Source organism: Syngnathoides biaculeatus, chromosome 9 (genome assembly GCF_019802595.1).
Source record: "Syngnathoides biaculeatus isolate LvHL_M chromosome 9, ASM1980259v1, whole genome shotgun sequence".
In the NCBI taxonomy this organism is placed as follows: Eukaryota; Metazoa; Chordata; class Actinopteri; order Syngnathiformes; family Syngnathidae; genus Syngnathoides; species Syngnathoides biaculeatus.
Genome location: NC_084648.1, coordinates 20,974,311 through 20,998,641, shown reverse-complemented (window position 1 = coordinate 20,998,641; position 24,331 = coordinate 20,974,311). Strand labels below are relative to the sequence as shown.

The following is a 24,331-nucleotide window of genomic DNA, read 5'->3' as shown; positions in this document are numbered from 1 at the left end:
ATTCACGTGGCATCCACTAACCGACAAGCCGCACTAAGCGAGCTTGATGTCGGCATGGGCTGCCACTTGCCCATAGTTCGCGTACGCAGTCTGGACGCCCGGTTAGTCATGTAACTGCAGCCTCCTGCTGCTCCCTGTCACAACAGGAAGCGGTACTCACGTCAAAGAAGTGGCCCGTCATGCCGCAGCGATGGCAGCGTTTGTGATAGTAGGCCCTTTCGCTGCAGGAATCGTACAGGTGACCCGGAAGGCCGCAGTTGTTGCAGTGCTTAAAGGGACAGTTGCTGCCTACGTGGCTGGGATCGCCGCAAAGGAAGCAAACGGGCATCTTCTGCAGAGTCACACAAGTGGCAGTCGTGCTCACATGCTAGCAAGGGACACATAAACAAGGAGGAAAAAGGAAAAAAAAAAAAAAGACAACTGACTCTGGGATCAGGGCAGTTCTTGGATAGATGTCCAGTTTTATCGCAGTTCCGGCAGTGGACATTCTTATCGGTGTAATATCTGTTGGCGACACGCGATATGGCCGTTCTGGCTCGCCTCTCTTTGTTGAAGATTTGAGCCTGAAACACAAGACGGGAAATACATCAGACATCCTGAACACTTACATGGTACCACTTAGAGATTCGATTCAATTCTTCCTTCGTACCTCCCTGTCCTTATTCGAAACCAGCCAGCTGCAATCGTTATCTACTTCCAAATCTGGAAAGACAGAAAGATTGTACATGAAATTTAGATTCCAAAAGGTATTCAAGAAGAAACCACAAGACAAGGGAATGCACAAAAACATGTTTAACATGCATGCGGTACATACGTACACCTTAATCAGAGCAGAGAACCGTGTGGTGGAATCTGAGAAAGGAAAAGTGTCGCACGGGTTTTCGGGAAGCGGTGAGACAAGAGGCGAGACTGGGCATGCTCCCGGAAGACCGGACCACTAAAGGCGAGGTGATCAGAAAGACTGGCAGGAGAGATGGGCTGGATTTTTTTGGACACGTCCAGGGGAAAGATGGCGAGTACATTGCTGGTTAGGATGATGATGATGACGATGAAGACGGAGCTGCCAAGGAGGAGAGCGAGAGGAAGCCCAAAGAGAAGGATGAGGGATGTTGTGCGGGGAGAGATGAGGGCAGCTGCTGATGCAGGAGGGAAGAAGGGAAGAAGACCCGCTGTAAAGGTTTCAAACCCAAAGTTAAAAAACAACAAGCTGGCATTTCAACTGGGGTGTCTGACAGCCACGATCCATTTCTCAAGTGTAGCGTCCGAGTTGCCGTACTGCGCTACAACTATTTTGGCCGTACACTCATAAAAGGAAGAATGAAAAGTGATGGGCAAACATGAAGACCTTCAAAAGCCCGAGGCATGCTGAGCTTATTTTCCCATAAGAGCGGGATCCGCCACACGGATGCGCACAGAAAGCCACGCGGGCAGCACGCCGCATCTGTACAAGAGACGCTAACAGCGCCTCCGGGGAGATCAGCGTATCCGCCGAAGAGGCACAAAACGCTAACTGACATCCGGCAATTGTAACAGAAACACACGCAGACACGCATGTTGTCGGCATTAATTACGTGCCGGTGGCAATGACCCGCCACGGGCTCGCATGCTTCCACACGCGCACGCAGACGCGGCCGCGCATCCGACTCGCCGATTAGCTGCTTGACGCTCTTTAGCCTTTGGACAAACATGCAGCCTTGAGCCAAAATCAAATATTGCGCTCTTCTCTCCCTCTTTATGTTCTGACTCGCTGTATCCGAGCCCTTATCGCTATTCTGCTCAGACCTGCTTTTTTTTTTGCCCGCGTCCCGATGTGCGGCGGCGGCGGTGGGAGGGGTTGTGGGTGGATTGGGTGCGGCGTTATCAGCCCTCATCCCTGCCAAACAAATTAAAATGGCTGCCGTTTGGATGGCACCTTCCCTCCCTCACGCAACATCCAAGTCACCGACTCCAAAGCGACGCTTTAACTAAACGCGCACAGCGACGGACGGATGGCCGTTGATATATCCTGCCGGACGTCTTCCGCATATTCTCCAGCATTCCAAATTTTCCAATACGCCAGCGGATCCAAGCAAAATGTGCGCGTTGCTCTCAGCTTGTCATTTCCAACCAGCATGAAATGATTAGGAATCCATCGTTTCAAACTTAATTTCTCTAAAAAAGATTGACTACAAATAATGTTGATTTTGCTCAGCTACCTATGACGGTGACTTTTCATGAATAGCAGACAATGAAATGTTTCTCCACTATAATTCAGAATACAAATAATGAATAAAAGCATTTGTGTCGACTTCAACTACATTTAGTCAAAATAAACAGCTCAACAGAACATTAATTGCCCGGTTTCATGCTGAAGGATGGTTGCTTGGCTGAGATCTTCAAACATCAATTGTTGTTTTGTTAATTATTCAAGCAAGAAGCTCAAAAGATAAGTAGGACAAGTGGAAATCCCTGAAAAAGACTTTTTTAATAATCACAAGGAAGGAAACGTCACGTTCTGATGTTCTATCTTGAGTTTAAAGAGCTGAAACGGGCCCAGAGCGTTTTTCGACAGTCCCCTTTCGGTGGCTTTTTACGCATATTGATTGCGTGTGCGCCGTCCATCCACATGTGTGGCCGCACGCCTCTCGCTGAACTTCGTTTTGGTCACTCCGGCGCTGAGAAATGAAGCGGAAAACTCCGCAGCCCTCGCCGACCGCCAACAGGTTGGGGGGCTTTCGTGTGATGTGTGCGTGCATAGTTGCCATTAAACAACTGCTTTTGAGTCAATGAGCCGTTTGCAAGGAGATAAAGGTTAAAGGTGTGTGCGTGTGTGCGCACGTGTGTCAGCGTTGGCGATTCAACGAAAGTCCTTCCAAAAGCGTCTCCCAGGGGGACTCCACAAATAAAGAGCAGGAAGCTTTCCCTTAATCTAAGGGCCTCCCATCTCAGCAACACACACGGATAAAGGGTGAAGCTCTTTGTCACGGCCGAGGAATCAAACATGCGGCTCGGGAGGGGGCGCGGGGGGCGGGGGGGGGGTATTGGCGAAGGGAAAAGGTGTGTGGGGGTGGTGGTCTTTAAGCTAAGGGAAAAATATGCTAATCAAACGGGAGGCCCTGTGCAAACCCAGAATGACTGGAGCTGCTCGCTGCCTGCTAGCCCGACGCGCGAAGGAGCCGAAGAGGCAGATGGCGGCGGGCGGCTTCACTTGTCGGCTAAGCAGGCTCGAGAGACGTCGCCGCCGTTGCCGCCGTGTTGGCCGCATCCGACGAAGCCTTCAGCCAAGCCGCAAGTCGGAAAGCGCGGCGCGGGCTGAAAAGATAACTCCCCCTTCCGACAAAAGACAGCCATGGTGTGCTAAGAGGGAGTTTTCTTTTCCAACGCCAACTGAAGCTTGAGCTGATGAGTTCACAAATGGAATTCTTCTATATTTTAAAAATAATTCTATTTCCGTGTGTATACCAGGCTTCTGGGTAAACGTGGTCTACAAAGTCTCGTGTGAAGAAGATCTGAAGTCACTCCAAAGCGGTTTGACTTATAAGGGAGAGCGCTGCCGTGATCCCGTCATCGTGCTGTCAAGGGCCGTTCAAAACAATGGCGTGGGGGGGGGGGGGGGTAGATCGAGAAAGAGAAGGCGACAGATGCTACCTGTCTCTCTCTTAGGTACTCTGATTACTCTGAGATGGAGAGGCGAGGGGAGGAGGTTGTGTGTGTGCGTGCGTTCACGCTGCCACTGACAACAGAACGGAAGTGTATGTGTGGCTAATGAACCATGAACTCCCGGCTCTCCTGGGGTGACGCGGTCGGTCGGGACCGTCCTCGCGGGAAGCTGCCCCCGCACAGCGGTTTCAAACAGATAACCCGAGGAGAAGATGAATAATGTCGAGACCGCTAGCCACCCTTCAAAATTGAAGGCGCCACGCCGACGGAAGCCTCGAGGTGGTTGCGCCCTTTTTCCACTGTGGCCCCTTCCCTGTCCAGACACTTAAACAGGAACCCCGAACCAGGCAGCCCATTGTACCAAACTGTTGACCGGGCTCATTAACACCCCGAGCAGAGCGCGCACGCACACACATACTACACCAGAATGAAAGAGGGGCCCCTCAAACGGAGGTTATGTTTGATAGCGAAGCGACAGGGTCGGATTAGCGACGCTATACATGACAATGGCGAGGGGGTGGGAGGAGTGCGGAGCTTGTGAAAAGTCTTTCCTTTGTGACATCGGCCTTGGCCCGCCACGCCGCCCGCTGCGAGGTTAAACAAGACGAGAGGTCGGCCAACGTTCTTGGTGTCGATCGCCGAGGACGTAAAAGTGCAATCGTAAAAAAGACACGAGAACGAGGGAGGAAAAATACTTCCAAAACACCCAAACAACATGACGCGCGTGCACAGCTAACAGATGAAGAGCGAGAAAGCAGGTTGTAGCTTTAAGCGTCAGATTTACATTGTGTCTATTTCACGCTGATTTCGGGGACATTGCATGTTGGGATGCAGCGCACGCCATTAGGGGCTCTCGCTTTTGCACAAAAAAAATCCACTTGCATCTCTTAAAAAAGGCAACATTTTATTACAGTGGGGGCTCGAAGCTCTAATAAAATCTGTTTTCCAGGTTTCTAACTTTTGTCAAGGTTTTTCTGCTTCAAAAGGCAAATACGTAGTGTTTGAATTTTAGGTAGCAAATAATTGCGCGGGGAAAAAAAGGCCGCAGGTTTCAACGATTCTTTTGTTCAGAATCAGCTTTATTTGCCAAGTGTGTTGCCACACACAAGGAATTTGTCGGGTACCACATTCAGAACAAAGAACAAACAAACTAATAAGAACAAAGTTAATAGGAAATATGAACAGATGTGCAAGATGCAGCATCTTCTTCATTTTAGAACAGTTAAGAGTGCGTCAACGCCCCACATTCTGTGAAGCCTCTAAAGAGTTCCCTTACCCGCTCGCGGTCGCTGTTGTAGACAATTGTGCAAAGGGCGCAGGGATTTTCAATATTTGAGCTGAAGTATTGCAATGTGACCGACAGATGCGTTTTTGTTCCTAGCCAGGTGATCATTCTGACAAATAAGACCGAACGTCACTGCTCTATTTCAGCTTTTGCATGTAAAGATGATCGTTTACTAGTATGTACACTATTCGAAGGTTTAAACAACATACCAACGAAAGGCTTGTCTATGGGCGAAATTCGAGCAATGACACAATCTGGACCAAACTCCATCAGGCCCATTGATCACAGACATCGGTGCCTTCATCTGGGACAGCAGGCTGACTTTTCTTGATTCAAAATGAACAAAGAGCTCTAGAGAAACATTTTGTCTGCAAACTGACGATGCAATGAAAGTGAAAAAGCCTGAAGTCTGCAAAAAGGTAAACAGGAAACTTAGAATTGTCTTGACTTTCCCCCACCTTTAAGGCGGTCCTGGAGAAACCTTGAAAGGAAAACATGTTTTCTACCATAAAAAAAAGGAAAAAACAAATTTACATCCCTCAACGGCTGCGCTTCGAAACGTCGCCTGAGATATCAGAAAATGGGAAAGTACTCAACATGCGAAGCTCACTTCACTTCGCTTTGTAGTGAGCTTGTTTGCAACTTTGTACCTGAATGGAGAAATCGCGACAAGAGGCGCCAAGATTGGAAGAAAATGAGCATTTTTTGAAAAAATTTGGAACAAGATGTCACCACTTTTTGTGATTTTCTTCAAAAACAGCAAGCGTACAGAAAACAAAGTGTACAGTACTAACGCTCATTAGCGTAGCGTCCGCAGGAAGTCCGCTATCCTGTTTTGCAGCTTCGGTAAGGTGACGTCCCGCATTTTGCAGATTGCAACCTCGTGATCACAGTCACATGAGTTCGATTCTGCAACAGATTTACATTATCCCCCCGCTCCCCCTCCCAAATTCTGTGGTTTGCATACATTCCGTAACAGACGCTGTTGGAACTCTTGAGGTTCTACCGTACGAGCAGGTGCCACAACCCCGGTTGAGTCTCTTTCACTTTTCATCCGATTATCCACGTCAGCCCAGCCCGCCCTCCATCACGAGATGCTGCCTGTTCACCCCCTGCCAGTCCGTGCCACCCCCCCCCATCCACCCTTCCCCATTTACACACCACGCTGGCAGCCAGGGCAGGGCAGGTGGCCAAAGCTGTCAGTCAAAGCCCCGCGGCCACGTGGCAAGTCCATAGACACCAATTACCACGCAGCAGGGGCGCGGTCTGGCAACCGCATGGCAACCGCATGGCCCAATCAGGGAGCTCATCAACAGGGACCGGAGAAGGCCAAGAAAAGTCTGCCGGCACGTTAGTTGGTATGCCTGGGCGTCTACGCGGCAGGACCAAATTATCCAAAAAAGACGACAGGTAATCATTGTGTCCTTTTTAAGATCCGTTGCCGTAATTTTTCATTTAGAAGCCTACATTTATCTCCATCTATTGGACGATATCGAGCACACAGATGTGACTCTTGACAGCTTTTAGCACAAATCAAGCATGAGTGCTCCCCCCCCCCCCCAAAAAAAAAAAAAAAAAAAAAAAAAAGACAGAACCCTGAATGACTCATGCCTAAAACATTGAATCAGAAATGGTTCTGGTTTAAAACGGAGCCCCCAAAAAAACTCACAAATTCATACGATCAGAAGGGTTTCATCTGAATGCATACTATCGATATAGATTTGCAAAATCAGATCCAGAACTTCATCAGAAGTCAAAGACAAAATATCCTCCCAAAATGCTGATCCCTTTGGCTTTTTCCAACACAATACCGACAAATGTTTTTCACGACAGAACCGACAAAAAGGGGCTGGAAATGCAAGTGAACAGAACTTCCGCGAAGAATAAAACTGAGATTGTAACCGTTTTACTTCAAAATAAGACGCACGGGATTAAAAAGCCGTCACTGTCACTAAAAGGCCACAAAAGTTGCGTTAAATGGTTTTCGAAGCGAAAGGAAGTCAAGCGAACAAGCGAGTGCATTTCACAACTGAACATATACACGGTACAACTACCGGTATATGGCGGAAAATATAATATTCCGGTCCTTCCTCGGAGCCTACTGCAGCAAAGAAGACAAATAAATACTGCGGCACACAATGTCTGTAAGGGATAAATAGATTTTAATAAAACCAGTGAGTTGCGACCTCAATTTCATTTTGATGAATTTCCTCCTGTGGGACTGAGCCAGGCGCAGGGCGAGAGGGTGGAAAGCGGCGCAAGCGGGTGTGGGAAGTGGCAGTAACGGGGGGCTGGAAGGCAGAGAATTTTCATGATTGTTATTTTTGTTATTATACAGAGCAAGTAGGCGGGGGGGAGATAAACGGCGCTGGTTAATCAGAAAGCATTTTGTGGAGCGCTCCATTATGGGCGCCGGTTGGGGACACGGAGGGGTTATTTTCCGAGGATCTTTGGCCCCGGTAATTAAGCTCCATTCACTGGGCCCTGTTCCCCAAATTAAAAAAAAATGTCATTAAGTGGAATTTACCATAATGCCCTTTTATCTGCAGGCGGTACAATGTGTGCGTGTGTGGAGGTTGACACGAAGGAAGGGGGGCGGCGCAGAGGAAGAACCAATAACGGTCACGCACAAATACGTATCGTACACACAAACAAACACGCACACACACACACACACACCCAAAAGAGATGGGGAAAATTGAAAAACTGGAATAATCCAGGGCGGCAACATACGTTTTTGTGCACAAATAACAGACACACACACACGCACACACACACACACCCACAGACCGAGCTGACATTTAGTCCTCCAAATCCATCGCCTGCGGGATAATTAAATAATGGTGCTTAAAAGTTTTAATTTACACAGCACGCGCACATGTACGCGTGCAGCGGGAAGTCCAGTGAGATTGCCTTCGGTGGAGAAAGAATGATTGAAGGAGCACAACGCTGCATCTCCTCAGAGTTTCGAAAACAATACAAATTATTAGGATTTAATTAGAGCGGCCCCTCTGCAGAGATGGCGGCCGGCAGAACAAAAGAGGATTAGTGGAGGGGCTGCTAATACGGCCCTTTAATGCTTCCTTCAAAAATGCATCCAGCAAGCGAGTGTTTTTGGGAGGTGCGGCGTCGAGGGATTTGGATCTCCACACCTGGACCGACGGTACGTGGGAATGCGAGAAAACCAAAAACGGCGCTCGGAAAGCAGCTCGGTATTCGGTGGCACTCCGAAATTCACCTTTAGAAATGAAGCCCCTCTCAGGCTACGTTGACAGCGCAGGGACACGATGGCCAATTGGGATTTTTGTGCAGTCCGATCTGTACTCGTTCGCATTACTAAAAACACACGCGGCTTCCGCCGCGGACGGACCGCGTCGGTGTCGTCGCAAACACGAGTTGGCCCCTCGCCGAAGTCTCGTCATGACGTAAGCTCAAGGATTTTGTGCAAACAAAAGCAAAATTTTCGTATTGCCGCGGTTTTCTGCTACTTTGTCCGCCGTTGCCATTTTGCACCGAGTCTCTTTTGCTGAAAAATTGCGGCTTTTGCCACCGTTTGATGGGCCGGATTCGCAACCTGTGAGTGTCCAAACCGGCACTCGCGTCACAAACACGTTGGATTTACATTCCCATTTCACAGATCACTTTGGTCAGATAAGGATTGGGCTGGAGGGTGGAATATGAATTTTACTGTTCACATTGAATGGTAAAAAAAAAGACGACGGCCATATTGGGCAAAATAAATAAAATCTTTGTGTAGCTTTGGGTAAACATTTTGGGGAAGGTCTGAAGAAGAACGTGTGGCTGAAATTTTATTGGCTGGCTTTAACCCGCCTCCTCCCCAACAATAACAGAGATAGGCTTGAGCATTCCCATGACTCTTGTGAGGATAAGCACCTCAGAAAATGAATGGATGAAACTTGAGATGGGCAAGATGGACTGGGTATGCTAAAGGTCCCGTATTTTGGCTATTTCGACCTCGATAAAGTGACTGTTTGCCGCAGTTTAGCATCCACTTTGTCCAGATTCGTCTAACTCCGCCCCCTTTCCTCTGATTGGTTGCCTCCGTGTCGGAGATTACATGTGTAGCTCACATGCGACCAAAAAAAAGTTTGAAAACCACCATCCTACACGAATAATAATTAGCTTTTATCTTTATTAACTAACCAATCAAAGCATTTGTACTTTCCATAGTTCAAACACACACCAATCCTACTTCCAAACACATTTGTGCACGATTGGCATTTATGGCTTTATCACCTGCGGCTTTCAAATGAGTTCGATTTCACCCGCTTGAAGCGAAAAGCCCAAAATAAAGTCCGTGCAGGTGACTTACAATGCGAGCCAAACAACAAGCGCCTGTCAAATCAGAAAATGTGTGTTTATATCATCAAGAGCAGGCGAGCAAGTGAGGCTGTCAGGAAGGGGGGGGGGGGGGGGGTCTTACTTTGCTCTCGTTTAATTTGCTCCCCTTGGCTCAATCCATCCTCTTCCTCTTCTGACAGATCATAAAAAAGCAGAAGTCTTCCTGATGAGCCCATTTGAATTTGGATTGAATAATACCACTGAAGGCTTTCCCGCATGACGCTCAGTCCGAGCGGGAGCGAGCGCAACGTACGTGAATTTATGTCAGTGGTGACGATTTCAGAAAAAAAAACAAGCGGGGGGTTGGGGGGTTGACGTCATGCAAGAACATTAAGAGCAACTTAAAACCTTTCAACGGCAGTTGAGAATTTTGAAATTTTGAAATCAGGATAAAACAAATCGGTGTCAGGGCCTAACAGATAGATACCATTAGCTAGTTTTTTAGGGTTTTTTTTTTTTTTTGCCATAAAAATGAATTAGGCACAAGACAAGACAAAAAAAAAAAAAAAAATCTACATCTAGCCTCAACTTTACAAAGATAGTATTGATTCATGTGGTAGAGGAGACTAAAACTGACAAGAATGTAAAAACGGAAAAACACAAAGACTAAAACATAAAAACAAAACAAAGGTTGGCGTATGCTAGCTGCAAACACATAAACCCAAGTGGATAAAAACAAATACATTCAGGATTTGCTTGGAGTAATTTGCGATGCAACTCGCGTATTTATGAATGCAAGCTTCAAGATGGCTGCCCAAGCTGCCCTTCCTTCCTTCCTTCCTTCCTTCCTTCCTCTACTCCCCCCACTTCCGTCCCCCACCACCAGGCACGTCCACCGGCGTCACGTTGACTCGGTAGCCGCTGAAATCTCCTCCCCTGTGGGCCGTCTTCAATGTAAGCAGCGTGTTTACATGAGCAACAGGCCCTTTGCTTGAATAGCGACCGACCTAATGGGCCTGCCTGCTAATGCCGACGGCCTCAATGTGCCGCATTTTTACATGTCATTAAACAGACCTAATATTGACAGCGACACTAGTGAGAAAGATACTTGACGATACAACTACATCTACTTTTTTTTTTTTTTTTTTTTTATCTCAACCTCTATTTTGATGAGAAATCGTGTTTTTGCACAAACTTTAGTTGCAGACCGTGGCAACGTCATGACCTCACCAACATAGCTGCCACAAGGTACCGGGCGGGCGCTGGCGTATCGAGTCTTCCAATCTACGGTTGGGAATTTGGGACCACTGCTAAAATACGTTGCTGTAGACAGAGGACGGTAAAGTTTTTGGAATCCCTTTTAACCAAAAGAGGACAAAATGAAGTGGGAGCGATTTCATAAAACCACTGAGTTGCAACCGCAATTTCATTTTGATGAATTTTCTCGTCCGGAAGTCGCTTGACACGTCAGCTTGGGATAGAACATTCACATGCGGGTTGGACGGGCTTCACGGTGCCCTCAGGTAACGTGGTTTTTTTTTTTTGGGGGGGGGGAATCTTTAGCCAGCGTATAACACAATACAATCACTAGTTCTCACTTCGAACCCTGTGTAGCCCGATGATTGCTAGTTTGAACGTCCTGTCGTCTCATTTTCGCCTGCAGACAATGACCCATGTAACGTCATGTACACGTAAGTAAGAAGACTTGTATTCATTTACCAATACTTCAATTCGCATTCTGCACAATGCAAGCAATTAAAGGATAGAGATCCTCCTTTATAAGTGATTGTTTTTTTGGGTTTTTTTGGGAGGGGGGTAACTTGCTTCGTCGACAATAATTATAGGATAATCGACTTGAAAAAGAGGAGATTGTGACAGCTGTAACTTTGTTAGATTCAGAATATATACAGTAACAGAAACTCTTGTACATCTTCTTAAGATGATATGCAATAAAAATTACAGACGAAAGGGGAGGACTGGGTAAGTGTTTACTTCCTCGTCCGCTTTTTGAACATTAAACTGTGCCGAATGATGTCATTTTTTGACCCTTTTTTTTTTTTCAAACATTTCAAATGACTTCTTATATTTTTGGTTTTATGTTCAAATGAATCTAGCAATCGAGCACCGTCCATGTCTAGTTTGTCCTGCGCTCTGACCTTCTTTTCTCTGACCCCCCCCCCCACCCAACCGCTTCTTTTCTCTCCTGGTCTTCTGACACAAAGAAGAGGAAAAAGGCCAGAGACGCTCCAACCCAATTACTATTGATCAGTCTTCAGTAAGAGAACAAAAAACGGTCACATGACAAATGTTGTCCGTCCAGACAGTCTTGGTGGACCCAAACGTGTTCACAAGGCGACCACACAAAACGATTGCTGGACTCCATCATTTCGCCCCTCCCTGATTGCTGGGCAGGAATGTACTCGAAAACGATTAAACCGCCGGTGTGTAGCGATGAAAACATTTTGTTGCGTTTCGCTGCCTGCCCGCAGAGGTTGACGGACATCGTTTGAACGTGGCCGCTGTTTGGGTCACGTTCTGCTACACAAGCGAAGTTTGGCTTACGGACTGACCACAAACGGAGCCCGGAGGCGCAAAGATCTTAAGGTGGAGGGACAGGAAGGATACTCCAAACCCAAAATAGAATGTTCCAGTAAAAATTTGTAGTTGCAAATGTACATTACTGTTTAGGTTATTAATTAATGTGCCGTATTGGTTCATTATCCAAAATAGTCAAAGCAATTCACAGTGAATGAAATGTTTTAGTCATCAAGAATTAACTTCAGTAGTACTGGCAATTCATTTTCCTTTTGACAGAACTACAATCATGATCAAAATTACTCAAAATACATTGTTCCCAAATATTATGCACACCAAATACTTTGTAAACCCTTTAAAATATAATGAAATGAATTCAAACCAATGGCGTTTCCATTGCAGTACGTCTTTCACCATCAAGACCTCAACGCCCTTTCCAGCCATTTAAAAGTTTGAATTTGAATTTGAAGTTCACGGATGAATTCTGTCTGTATCGGAATTGAGGGTGCAAGAATTTGCTCACAGTTTTAAAGTTTGGAGGTACGGTGGATCTTCCTTTCTGCACCGCAGGTTATCAATAGAGTTGAGGTCAGGGGACGGTGGTGGTTGGCCATGACCAAAGCATGACTTTTTCTCCCTTTCTACGGCAGCAGCTAAAGCTCCAACTGTATTTTTGCCATCCTGGCACAGTGCCTTGTTACTTGAAGGAAAGGCCAACATATTTTGCAGTGGTCCTTTTGATTTTGGTCTCTTTCGAGTGCAATCGTCTGCACGTGTGTTTCTAACAGCCTGTTTAGAAATATCAATGACCAAACTCCCAAACAAGCAGCCAGCTATCTCCCTTGGCTTGGATTTTATCGAATATAATTAATTTTCGTTCCCTGGCGCCGACTTGGGCTTTATCAACCGCTGGCCGCCGCAATCTCAGCATTTCATTTAACCATAATCCCCGGGATAAAGAGGCAGCCTCGGTGTTTTAATGCACTGGCGTGCGCACACGCAAAATAATGTGCACGGGTGAAGAGATGAATTTGAAAGACAGAAAGATTTGAAGAAATTGTGCTATTGGGCCTACGCAGAGACGTGAAATGTGGCTTTCTAGTTTTGACATCATTGACATTCGTAGCACCACTCAAAACATTCAAGGATGGGATAAAACTATTTCTTGGGCATGTCACATCAGCTGTCCATTTAGCAACAAAAACAAACAAAAAAAAAAATAAAACAAATATTATGGCAATAGTGGAACATGCAGAAGACTCCATTTATCTATGGCTGCTTTACTAATCCATCACAGGGTGTCTTAAATAAAACCTCCAAACCAAAAACACATTCTGGAGCAAAATGTGCTGGCCAACGTCAGAAAGCTCATCTTCCGGAATGAGGCGTGGGTCCTCCAACAATTCAAGACAACAACTGATAAAAACGCCACAGTGGCCTTGCCTGAATACAATTTAATAGTGGAAGGACCTGAAAAGAAATCTGGAGAATTCGACCTTCAAAATAACGTTAAAATATGAAGCGACAGGTACGCAAGTCGGACTGAGAGTTGTAGAGGTCATAATTGCTTGCCTCAAAACTGTCTGCAAACATTTTGTCTGGGCCAGTTTCTTTCTTATTTTTTTTTTTTACATTGCTTGTATCCCTGATTCCCACGAGTCCATTTTCAGTCATTTTAAGTTACTACTTATTTGCTCAGTTGCAGGGCGCTTAAGCATGTTGCACATTTCAACTGTAAAAGCGGATCGTCGTCTTGCTCTCGGGCCGCTCAATTGGCGCCTGGCCTCGGCATCTGCAACCATTAGCAGCGGCCGATACCAAAGTCAAGCGCAAGCTCGGAAACAAGTCCTCTCATCTGAGGGGCCAAGACGGACGGTGCAATTAAAGCCGGCGCCAGTTAAGCCGGACCGGGCCCAGCTGCTCTGCGCCTGACGAAGGCCTTAATTAAGAGACACCAGCAGAAAGAAGTCTTGGATTGGCCGACGACCACACGGTGAGGAGTCTCAGGAGAGGATGCTGCTACGCGGGCGCCGCATGTGTGTGTGTGTGTGTGTGTGTGCGGGTGTGTTGGTGTCGGTGGATGACAGCGTTGCCAAGAAGCCAACACACACACATAAGATCAGCGTAAAAAATATACACATTTAAAAAAAAAAAAAAAGCGGCAATCCAGAAGGAAGTCCCATCGCGTGTGTGTGTGTGTGTGAACTTCAGATTTCAAGGAACCCCTCCCTCCCCCCTTCGCTGTTGCTGGTGGCCACACAAAAATTTGTCTAGATGAAGAAAATCGTGTTAAGAGATCCGTGACTGCTTCGCTCAGCGGCCGGCCCACGCCTCAACTTCCTGTTCCTCGTTTGAAACTTGCATTAATATTAATACATAACCCTGTAAAGCCCCTTGGCTTTGGTGACACGACCCCGCCCCTAAAATATAACACCACCTAGGGCTACTAGTTAATAAAGCCCTCTTGACGACCCCTGCCGGCCCCACAAGACGCACAATAAGTGGAGAGTTCTCCGGCCCAAATGAAAGAAGAGAAATTAATACAGTCTCCTGGGACCCCCCAAACACACACACACCGCACCCACAAACATACACACAATAATTATAGTTCCGATCACGTGATTGCTTAATTAGAATAATTATTACTTGGTCATTGTAATTGACATTTCCTCTTTGAAGCCAAGTGAGCCAAAGAGCTCCGAAAATGGGACGTGTAAGGCGGTAAAACAGTGAATAACGTCCAAATCATGAATCACGGGATCCCACTATAAATTCAAATATTTCTTTTACATATATACACGATTAATATACATTGTGTGCATCTAAAGTAGTTTTACACTCATTCTTAGTGGATTTTTTTTGTTTGTTTGTTTGTTTGTCACTCAAAACGTGGGATTAAGGCCCGAATGGTTTTGAACTTCTATTGAACCTTTTTTGTGTTTCTGCGTTCATGTGTGTGTGTCGTATCCGTTGGCGCTTTGGGGCAGAATCTCCACGGAGGATCTGCTTCAAAAGAGATCTCAGCGGGAGATCATTTGATTAAGTAAAAGCTCACAGACCTGAAACTGCAATTGGGATCCATAAATCCCCAACGCTTCCTCCGGGCTACAATAATAGCAAATGAAGATTTTTGGGGGGTTAAATGCGAAAAAGAAAAAACGTTTCATTTATTTAACTGTGCATGTTTGACTGTATAAGGACCCGGTGAGGGTAAAAGTTTGTTGCAGTTGGCGAGGCCGCGCTTATCGGGCTCACGTCAGGCGTTTCTGCGGGGGGACGCCAACTGCAATATTTTCCTCATTAACCAATAAATTGATGATCCAAATAATTTGCTACCAACTATAAACCTCGAACTGTCGACATTCATTCAAAGACGTCTCAAGACAGCTGGCCAGCGCGGAAATATTTTCATCTCCATGAAGATGCTGCTCTTTATAGGAAAGAACAAAAAGCCGCATGAATACAAATGAGCACCTGCAACCGCAGCTGCAGATGTTGCCGGTTATTTTTAAGTTCACGTGCGCGGAAAAAATGCAGTGACATTTTCATAGATTTGATAAATATTTCTCTTAAACAGGACAGCCTATGCCACCAAACTGTCAATCAATAGCAGCAAGAACATTTGGAAGAACTAATAACGTGCATTGAAAAACATGGCGAGGGGATTAGGGGAGGAAAAAAAAAAAAATCGATTATTTTTAGGCTTATTCCTGCACAATTATTGTAAATATTGTTTAATTCGCTAAAAGCTTTATTGACAGTACGGATAAATTTGAAAACTGTGATGGGAAAAATGATTGTACGACAAATAATTACCACGTCATTTCGATTGAGGAACAACTCGTATCCAAACACGCAAAAGCATAATTTTGCATTGCAGTTGTACAAAATTCACACACCGACCCAAATTTCAGACTGGAGACAAACAAAAGGATCATTGCAAAAAAAAAAAAAAAAAAAAAAAAAAACAACAAAAAACATTTGTCATTCCCGCTGGAAGTGAACCGCCACCCTCGTTTCTATCGCACTCTACTTTTGGGTTGCAAACAACAATGCAGATGAAAACAGACCCAAGAAATACATTTCAAACCCACAATTACTGATTTTTTTGTTTGTTTTAAATCCACGGGACAAACAGATGAGAATCTTTAGTTGCATAAGAATGGAAAAATACTGCAAGCAAGACAAAATCTGCTCAATGTCAGATCGATATTCATCAATCCATTGAACGATATTGTAAATAATGTCAATTTACATTCCTTCCAATTGTTCAACAATAATAAGGGTAACAGCCCAGCCAGATTTCGCAAATTTCAATTTAGCTAAAAACTGCCCGTTTTGTTTCGGGTTGTTTTTTTGTTTGTTTCAGCCGCCATATGAGATACTTCATCATCTTTTTATAGCGTAAGCACTTTCCCCACACGGGTGTCGGGTGGCCCAGCCGCGTTTGTTTGTGTCGCAACTTTTGTTCCGTCAACCACTTTGTGTTGTTGTTTTTTCGAAGTACGAAACGTTTGAGTGATTGTTTCATACATTCACCTGCACCAATTTTTAAACTTGTGTTTTTGTATTTAAAAACAATTTACAAATGAATTGTTACCAGTCAAACGTGCAAATTTGCATCTCCTCACATAAGCTTGATACGGTCCTCTCATTTGCATATGCTCTGTAAAAACTGGATGGTAAAAATCAAAACTGTGGCACGGCATTATTGCGTGCGCGCGTGTGTGTGTGTGTGTGTGTGTCTGTTCAAACACACTGTGTGGTAGTGTGGGTGTGGCGTTACACCTCGTGTGGCACTGTGCAGCCAAGATAAGCGCTGATCCTATCCGTGCCTCCCTTCTGCTCCGCGTGCCCACCCACAATGCCAGTTACGCGTTACTCTGAGCTCATTTTAGAATCCGAAGGTCCAAAATATAATCCCTCGCGTTCAGAACGGCGGCCAGGCCAGTTGTACCCGTCCGCGTGCGCCCGTATTTGCACTGCAGCCTGCCAAGCCCGTTACAGCCCAGAAAGCTCCAAATACACAACAAGTTTGCTGCAGTAGACTGCGGCAAAAGAATAAAAGCAGACGCATCTCGGAAGCCTGGGCTCGCGTCAAGGAACGAGAAGTACGGGCAAGACGCTAAAATGTGCTCGTTTCTTTCCCTTTCAATTCATCACAGGCACTTATGCACGCAAAATCTAAACCTGGTACAAAGTTTGGAGAGGACTTACCACGACTGGAGGGGCAAAAGAAGACAAGCGAGTGTGACCACTCAGAGAGAAAGAGAGAGAGAGAGAGAGAGAAAGAGTTCAACCACTTCTTCAAAGTTTTGCTTCAGCACACTCCCCTCCTGAGCCCCAAATTCATTCAGGGGGCATGCACACCTCTTCGGGTACGAGCCAGATTTTGGGGCGGGCCGGTTTTGTTCCCCCTGGGCGCAGCTGGACCTCACTCGTCCCACTTTTTCAAGGAGGTGAGGTGACATTAAGCCAGTGTCATTTGAGCGGCACGCAGAGTGAACATTTAGGCATACAAAGACCAACGGGCACGCCATGCGTACCCGTCCCATGCACACGTGCAAAAACAAACAAACAAACAAACAAACAAAAGACCAGCAAAGAAAGAGGGGAAACCAACGTGAGCAACAAAATCGCTCTCAGAAACTTACGACGACAACTGCAAACGACAAGTCAGTAGCAATTGCTAAAATTGATTCTCAGTATGGTGATGAAATACACAGCCAGCGCCTTTCTTCTTTCACATCGTGTGCCTGTACGATGTGCCTACGTGGCAGCCATGTTGGCAAGGTCGATGTTCATTTCAAAGACGAAGCATGGACAGAACTTGATCATTTCTCAACCAATTTACTTTTTTCGATCAAACCCAAACCACGTGCATTTTTTCCTAAAACAAATCAATAACACTTCTTATTAATCTGGGGACAGGGTCAAGCCGCACAACCTGTTAGCACCCTTGCCGAGCACACCTGGCTCACAGTTCTGAGGACAGTGGTTCAAATCCCGGCCCCGTCTGTCTGGAGTTCGCAAGTTCTGCGCGTACCTTCCCGTGTGGCTTTATATCTGGGCACTCTGCTTTCCTCCCATATTCCAAAAACATGCATTACCTCACGACTGTAAATTGCCTATAGGTGTGAATGTGTGTGCGAATGGTTGTTTGTTTTGATGTGCTCGGCGATTGGCTGGTGACCAGTTCAGGGTGTACCCGGTCTTTTCACCCAAAGAAAGCTGTGATAGGCTCCTCCTATATATATATATACACACTGTACATATATGGCGGGAACAAAGTTGTAGCTCTGGTAGCTAACGAGTCAAATGATGGGGACGGCTCTTTGTCAAAGATGTCCTTCAATCATCAAAAGATGCACTACTTCACTTCCAATGCACTTCCCTTTAAAATGCTCATTTTCCACCGTTGAGCTGCCATAAAAGCCACGCTCTGTTTTGCAGGTTTTGCACAGCATCTTTGCTCAGTCAATACGTCAAAATTAAGCAGTCGTTGCCAATGCTAAAGTGAACGGCTAATAGGTGTGTTTTTCCCAGCTACGTCGCTAGAAGACCACAAGGAACGCGAGCAAGCAGGAGGAACGGAAAGCAAAACAAAAAATAAGACACGACGTCGACTATTAAGATAATTGATTGTTGTGATTAGTAGACTGATGGTGGCAGTTCGAGTTTGCACCCTCAAGCAAATGCTCTGCATTTCAACTTCGAAAAGGTGGACGCCAAATGTGATGAACTTGACGTGAATTAGACTGTCGATGGCCACAACAATTTGCATCTGCTTCGAGGAACCGCAGGCGGCGGACGCACTCACTCGCGCCAAAAGAAACAACGGACGGATGCTGCTGAAGGAGCGGCTTTATCCGAAGTCAACGTTTCTTCATTAAAACAAAAAGCAAAGCAGGTTTAAAAAAAAAAACACAACCTTCACTCGGGACTCTTCCAGGCCACCTTGGGGGACTTCAGCTCAGTGAGCGGCGTGAGGATTAACACGACAATAAGATGATTATGAAAAGGCCTAAATGTTCTGCAAATATTTTGCTGCCCAAAGAAATTGTACTGAAAGAAAATGAGCCTCCCGGATCCGTCATTTAATTTTCTGATTAATATAGCATATAACGGCAAAAAACGGCAATTCTTCTGTGACAAATGCATCAGCTCAAAGCAAATGAGGCTCATCCATGAAATTTCTTCACTTTCATTTAATTTTAGGGGGCAAAGCACATCACCCCGTCTCACTTACTTTTAGACCCCTTTGGAAGCGCCACGCCCATGAACCCCCCCACCCCCGCCAGACACAAGGTCGAGCTCCAAAGATCACAGAGACCAGCCAGACGACACGGTGAGAAAAAACTGAGAAAAGGAGGGGGGGGGGGGGGCTCTGAAATCCTCCTTTGCCCCCCCCAAAAAGTCTCAGCTACAGGAGAACGCCCGCCCACCCGACCCGCCCGCCCGCCTTTACAACGCCTGTGTGCGGAAGTCGGGGAGCACTCTTGCAGAAACATCAGCCCGGGGACATTGAAATGAGCTGCGCGAGGGGCGGAGGGAGGGAGAACGGGGGAGGACAATAGTGAGGAAATTGGATAAAAGAATGAGACGGAGGCGCCGTAGGTAGGAAGGGGGAGTGTGGGGGGGGGGGGGGGTCGGGGGGGCTCGCTGAGGCTGCAGGTTAAGATAATGTGGAGATCTGAAGAGATTTGGGCCCGACATTTTTATTCATTTTTTGATTACTCCCATCTCTCCCGACCCCCCGGACCTCCTCCTTTGATGCCCTTGTCTCTCCATTTTGTTTGTTTTTGGCATTAGTCTTATGTGTGCGTGTGTCTCACATATGCCGACGAGAGGTCGAATATTTTAGAAACGCTTTCGCACAAGCACTACACATACATATTTGTAGATGACGCACACAAACACATATTTTAACAATGCAGCAGCGAGGAGCGCAGCCGACCCGACGGCGGAACCAATCCGGGGAGCTGGCACATTTTCAAAGACGCCACAAGCCTAAAAGCCAGTACTTTCCCGTCGTCCGTGTCACCGGTACAGACACAGAATGAGGCGACGGAAGTGAGCAGGGAATTTTCCACGTTCCGAGGCGCTGTCGGAGTCCTAGCGGCGGCGGGACGAGCGCCACGTGTTAAGAAATGCTGCATAGCGACGGGACCGTGACATTTAATGCCCGACACTGACCTTTTCCGTCCCCTCGTGTTGAAAGCAACTGTGGCTAGATGTATTTTATCCGTCGCAACAGACGATGGCACTGACGTTGTCATGCACGATTAGAGGGATGTCATATTTTCACAATGACAAGTGATCAGAGGCGGATCCAAAACATCGGAGAAGCAACCGCCTGCATGTAATTACAAATAATATGGACGCGCACACACCTGCATTGTTGTCGGTGGAACCTTCCAGGTTGAGCGAAATGGAACGGTCGCCATCTTCATTGCCTCGACCCAGGATCATCCAGTTCTCCAGAACGTCCGAGTCGGATGAAAGATACGATTCCCAATCAGATTCGGACTCTTCTGAGCTGCTTGAAGGCAAAGTCACGGGAGTGATGTCGGTCACCTTGTTACGGGGTGCCTGGACAAAAACAAAGTTACGTTAAAAAAGAAAACAATGAAATCTATGATTAGACCGAGAGTGACGGACAACCGAGCTAGGTTGACGTTCGCCTCGCTGGGAAGTGCTGCAGCTCAATCCCAGCCAGCCCCAAAAAGGACAAGCGCTAGAAAATGGATGCACGGATGATAACAATATTAAAGCTACGCTAACAGGTCATTACATTAAAAATTACCTGCACAATATGCCACATGTAAGAGTGTAACATTATATCAACAGCATGTGTTTTTTTTCTGTTATAAAAATGCACTACATCATTATTTCTCATGTGTTACTCGGCAACAGGGAAACTAAATTTGCCTCTCAGTTGGACATCACTGCAAACTACAAGAACAAACATTTGTTGAATTCGCATCGGTGACATAGCATCGTAGCATCGTCAACACCGAGCATTATTAATCGCCACGAATGTAAGTTTTGTTCCCACCTGCATTCGGACGTCCTGTATTTCGCCAAATGGTGGCCGCTAACAAAGTGACACCATTTCAAGCGATGAGTGGAATCCACTCTTTCAGCCTACATCCAAATGAACAATACGTTACAATATCCAATTGGCCGATTTCGACTGGCCTGTCTACTGCCATCGACAGACGATGACGCCTTTAAATGTCCTGCTAACCGAGTGACGCGGTCTTGATACAGTCGCACGTGTGTGTTTGATGACCACAATGTTATTTCACGTGCAACAAATATGTGACGACGTCAACTTTATCCGCGAAGCGACGGCATGACACTTGTGGGTCCACTATACGGCGCTGAAAAAAATATTTACAATGCCATGGATAAAGTTCAACTTGACTTTCCTCGCAATATAGTCGAGTACAAATGCAACAAAATTCTTTCGCCCTTCAAGCCCTTGCGCGTCACCCACTCGGCTAACGACGGGTCACACGCGTGATGAGCGTCGTCTACCTTTTGGGCCGGGGTCGACCTCAGCGCTCGACCTCCAATGCCTCCCTTTAAGGCACAAACTCCTTCATCGTCATCACTTGAGGAGGAGGAAGAGTCGTCAGACACGGTTATAACCTCAGGGCCGGAGTCGATGACGATGACCTGCTCAAATCCCGACGATGGTCTTCGCAGTTGAGGGCAACTTTTTTCCTTCTTCTGTTTGACACGTTTGTCATTCAAGGATGCTTTCCGTTTTTTGGCAGAGTCTTCAAGTTCGACACTGACGGCCGTCACCGTCGGCTTTTCGCTGGCGTGGAGCTCCCGGCGAGGCCGATCCTCTCCATCTTGCCCCTCAGTAGTCCCCGTGTTGGAAGAGTAGTGGAGCTGACCGTAGAGGTGAAACTCCAGCTCGCTGGTGGCCTCCGAGCCTTCAGATTCCTCCTCATCTTCCCGGTAGAGATCATCCTCCAACTCCTGCCGGTCCTGATAGCTGCAGTACATCACCGCAAAGGACTGGGCGCACACAAGCACTCAGAGGAGCACATCCCAAGGCTGCTCGCGCTAGGAACAAAAACAGAAAAGGGATTTCAAATCAATCTTGGTTTTACAATTCAACTTTTTATGTTTAACTAAAAGCAGCAGTTAAATCGTCTTTGAACTTCCCAGTCAAAGCTGACTTTGGTCACTATTTGAACTACTATTTTCAGCGCTTGTGTACAAGTGCTGAGAAGCTGACATCAATTACGAGACAAACTTTGTTTTGGTGTTGGTTCTGAAATCCGTGTGGGCTTGTTAACTAAACTGAGAAAGAACACACTCTTGTTTGAGCACATTTCAATCTTGTTACCTTTTTTTTTTTGGAATCATAGCTTCAGTGCAGATAAAGGCCCTGTCAATTCATGGCAGAAAACAAATCTGGTGTATGACGATACTAATGATGTTCAGAGATGTAGCTTTACACACTCTTTCTCTCTCTTGCGTGACACGGGTGGACTGCGAAGCGGTACTGGCCCATGATTGGTCCCTCAGACCGACCACTGGCCGCAGACACGCCACGATAGCCCGTCACAAGTCACCCGCCCGCCCGCGGGGATTAAATGTACAGTAAGGAACAATCGTTGCCAATCTCAGCAGAACCGTCTGCTATGTGTACAAGTTCACGGAGATTGCCATCTGCCTGCTAAACACTATTGCAACCATTGTCAAAATGAAAACAACTACATTCAACGAAGCAGAATTACATAAAACCGGGTGGGTCTCTAAGACATTGATCAGACCACGAGAACGACAAAATAGAATGAAACAAGAGTTTGCGGCAACAACGCTAATTGTTAAACAATGTGCGTATGTAGAACTAAAGGCACATTGGACAATGTATATATGCGTTCGTCCTCGAAATTATTTGATTGCGACTCCAAATTTAAAGATTAGCACTCAATGCTGAGGGCTTATAGCGGTAGCTTGTGCTAGCAAAATGCTAACTAGCATGGAGACGCATCGTGGCGCACGCTGCCGCTCTGCTTTACGGCGACTTTAAGTAAAACCCACTTCACACGAACCACTGTGATGCTTGACTAATCATACATCATGGATTTTAATTGGGGGAAAAAAATATATATATATATATATATATATAAATACAGCGAGCCAGCTGGCCCACATGCGTCCCTGAAGTTGTGCCCACGTGCGCCGGGCAGCTTAGCAGGATGTAAACAAAAAAGGACATCAGTGAAGAAAACACGACGACAGGAAACGTGAACGCCGGCACACGTTCTGCGTCACGACGACACAGCTGAATCCGTCTCAAACATATCCGCGAACTTACCTCCAAGCCCCCAAAGTGACGCGTTTGTGCTCAAATGCGACAAACGCAAAATTCTCCACTTGCGAAGATGCACTTCCGGGTTTGCTCGCCGGAAAGGAAAAGGAAACAAACCAAAATAAAATAAAAGGTTTGGCCAACCACAAAGTTGCACTCGCTTCCATTCGCATTCCATATTGCGACAAGGGAGGCAGACAAACTTTGTTCTTGTTCCGTTTGTCTGCATTTGCATGTTGAAATGTTGATATTTTAGTGGGGCGGGGATGTCGGTCAGAAAATAAATAAACTAAATTACACACAGACCTGTCATTAGATGCCTTTTGCTTCTGTATTTGATCCTCTTACTCAGTCCAGATATTTAACTGGGATTTTGATTGAATTTGGTAAATCGTCCATCTATTTTATGATCCGCTTATCCTCACAGGGGTCACGGGAGCGCTGAAGCCCATCCCAGCTATCATCTGATAGGAGGCGGGGTACACCCTGAACTGGTTGCTAGCCAATCTCAGGGCACGGTAAATGATATGACTTTAAATTACGTGCTTGAATAATGAATTATTTCCTTAATGTCGGCTGTTAGCAGTGTATCATGTATCATGATACAAGGTTTGCATCGATAGATGTCTGAACGTTTCTTGTTCTTTGTTCTGAATGTCGCACCAGGGCAGCACCGACTACCGGAGACAAATTCCTTGTGTGTTGTTTCACACTTGCCCAATAAAGATGGTTCTGATTCTGCTGGACAAGATGATTTCTGGCAAACGAAGTGAAACTAGATCGTGTCCTGGCCCGGCCTGTTCCTTTCGCTCAAGGCCGGCAATCTGTCAGTCTCCTAATTTCACCCGACAGAACATTTGTCCGTTGAATTGCAGTCCACCTGAAACGCAATCCGAGCCGACGCGTGCGTTCAGGTCCGCCTGCGCTTTTCGTTCACCGTTCCGAAATGTCCCGCTACGCCGCTGATGCAAAGTCGTGTCGACTTCCGGCCAAATATATTTGTCTGTCCTCCGTTCAAAGGGATGATGTCACGTTTTTGCGTTTTTTGCCGCAGTCCCAGCCGGCCCAATTTCATCTCCCTTCAGCCCAAATGGGAAATGTCAGAACGGGCGCACGGCAACGGCGCCGAATGCTCGACTATTATTGCGTGTTGATTGGAATGGAAATCTATATGTAAATGTGCTTGAAGAGACGAGCTATCAGCATCGGTCCTATTTATAACAAGTTGA

General features: G+C 46.3%; 1 protein-coding gene across 3 annotated transcripts in view; it reads right to left on the bottom strand.

Annotated features, from left to right (window-relative positions):
- The window catches only part of zcchc7 (zinc finger, CCHC domain containing 7), a 34,719-nt gene extending 11,484 nt beyond the window's left edge, over positions 1–23,235 (bottom strand). Inside the window, exons 1-6 of one of the 3 annotated variants that reach the window (XM_061829696.1) lie at positions 23,109–23,235; positions 21,305–21,844; positions 20,155–20,353; positions 650–702; positions 426–563; positions 161–331 (exon numbers count right to left, since the gene is read on the bottom strand). In XM_061829696.1, coding sequence (XP_061685680.1) covers positions 161–331; positions 426–563; positions 650–702; positions 20,155–20,353; positions 21,305–21,784 — 1,041 coding nt within the window. In that variant the 5' untranslated portion in view covers positions 21,785–21,844; positions 23,109–23,235. Of the gene's footprint in view, positions 1–160; positions 332–425; positions 564–649; positions 703–20,154; positions 20,354–21,304; positions 21,845–22,130; positions 22,827–22,924; positions 23,048–23,108 lie in introns of those variants that run through there. The other 2 variants (XM_061829697.1, XM_061829694.1) reach the window with 2 other exon arrangements.
- Positions 23,236–24,331: the final 1,096 nt, after the last annotated feature.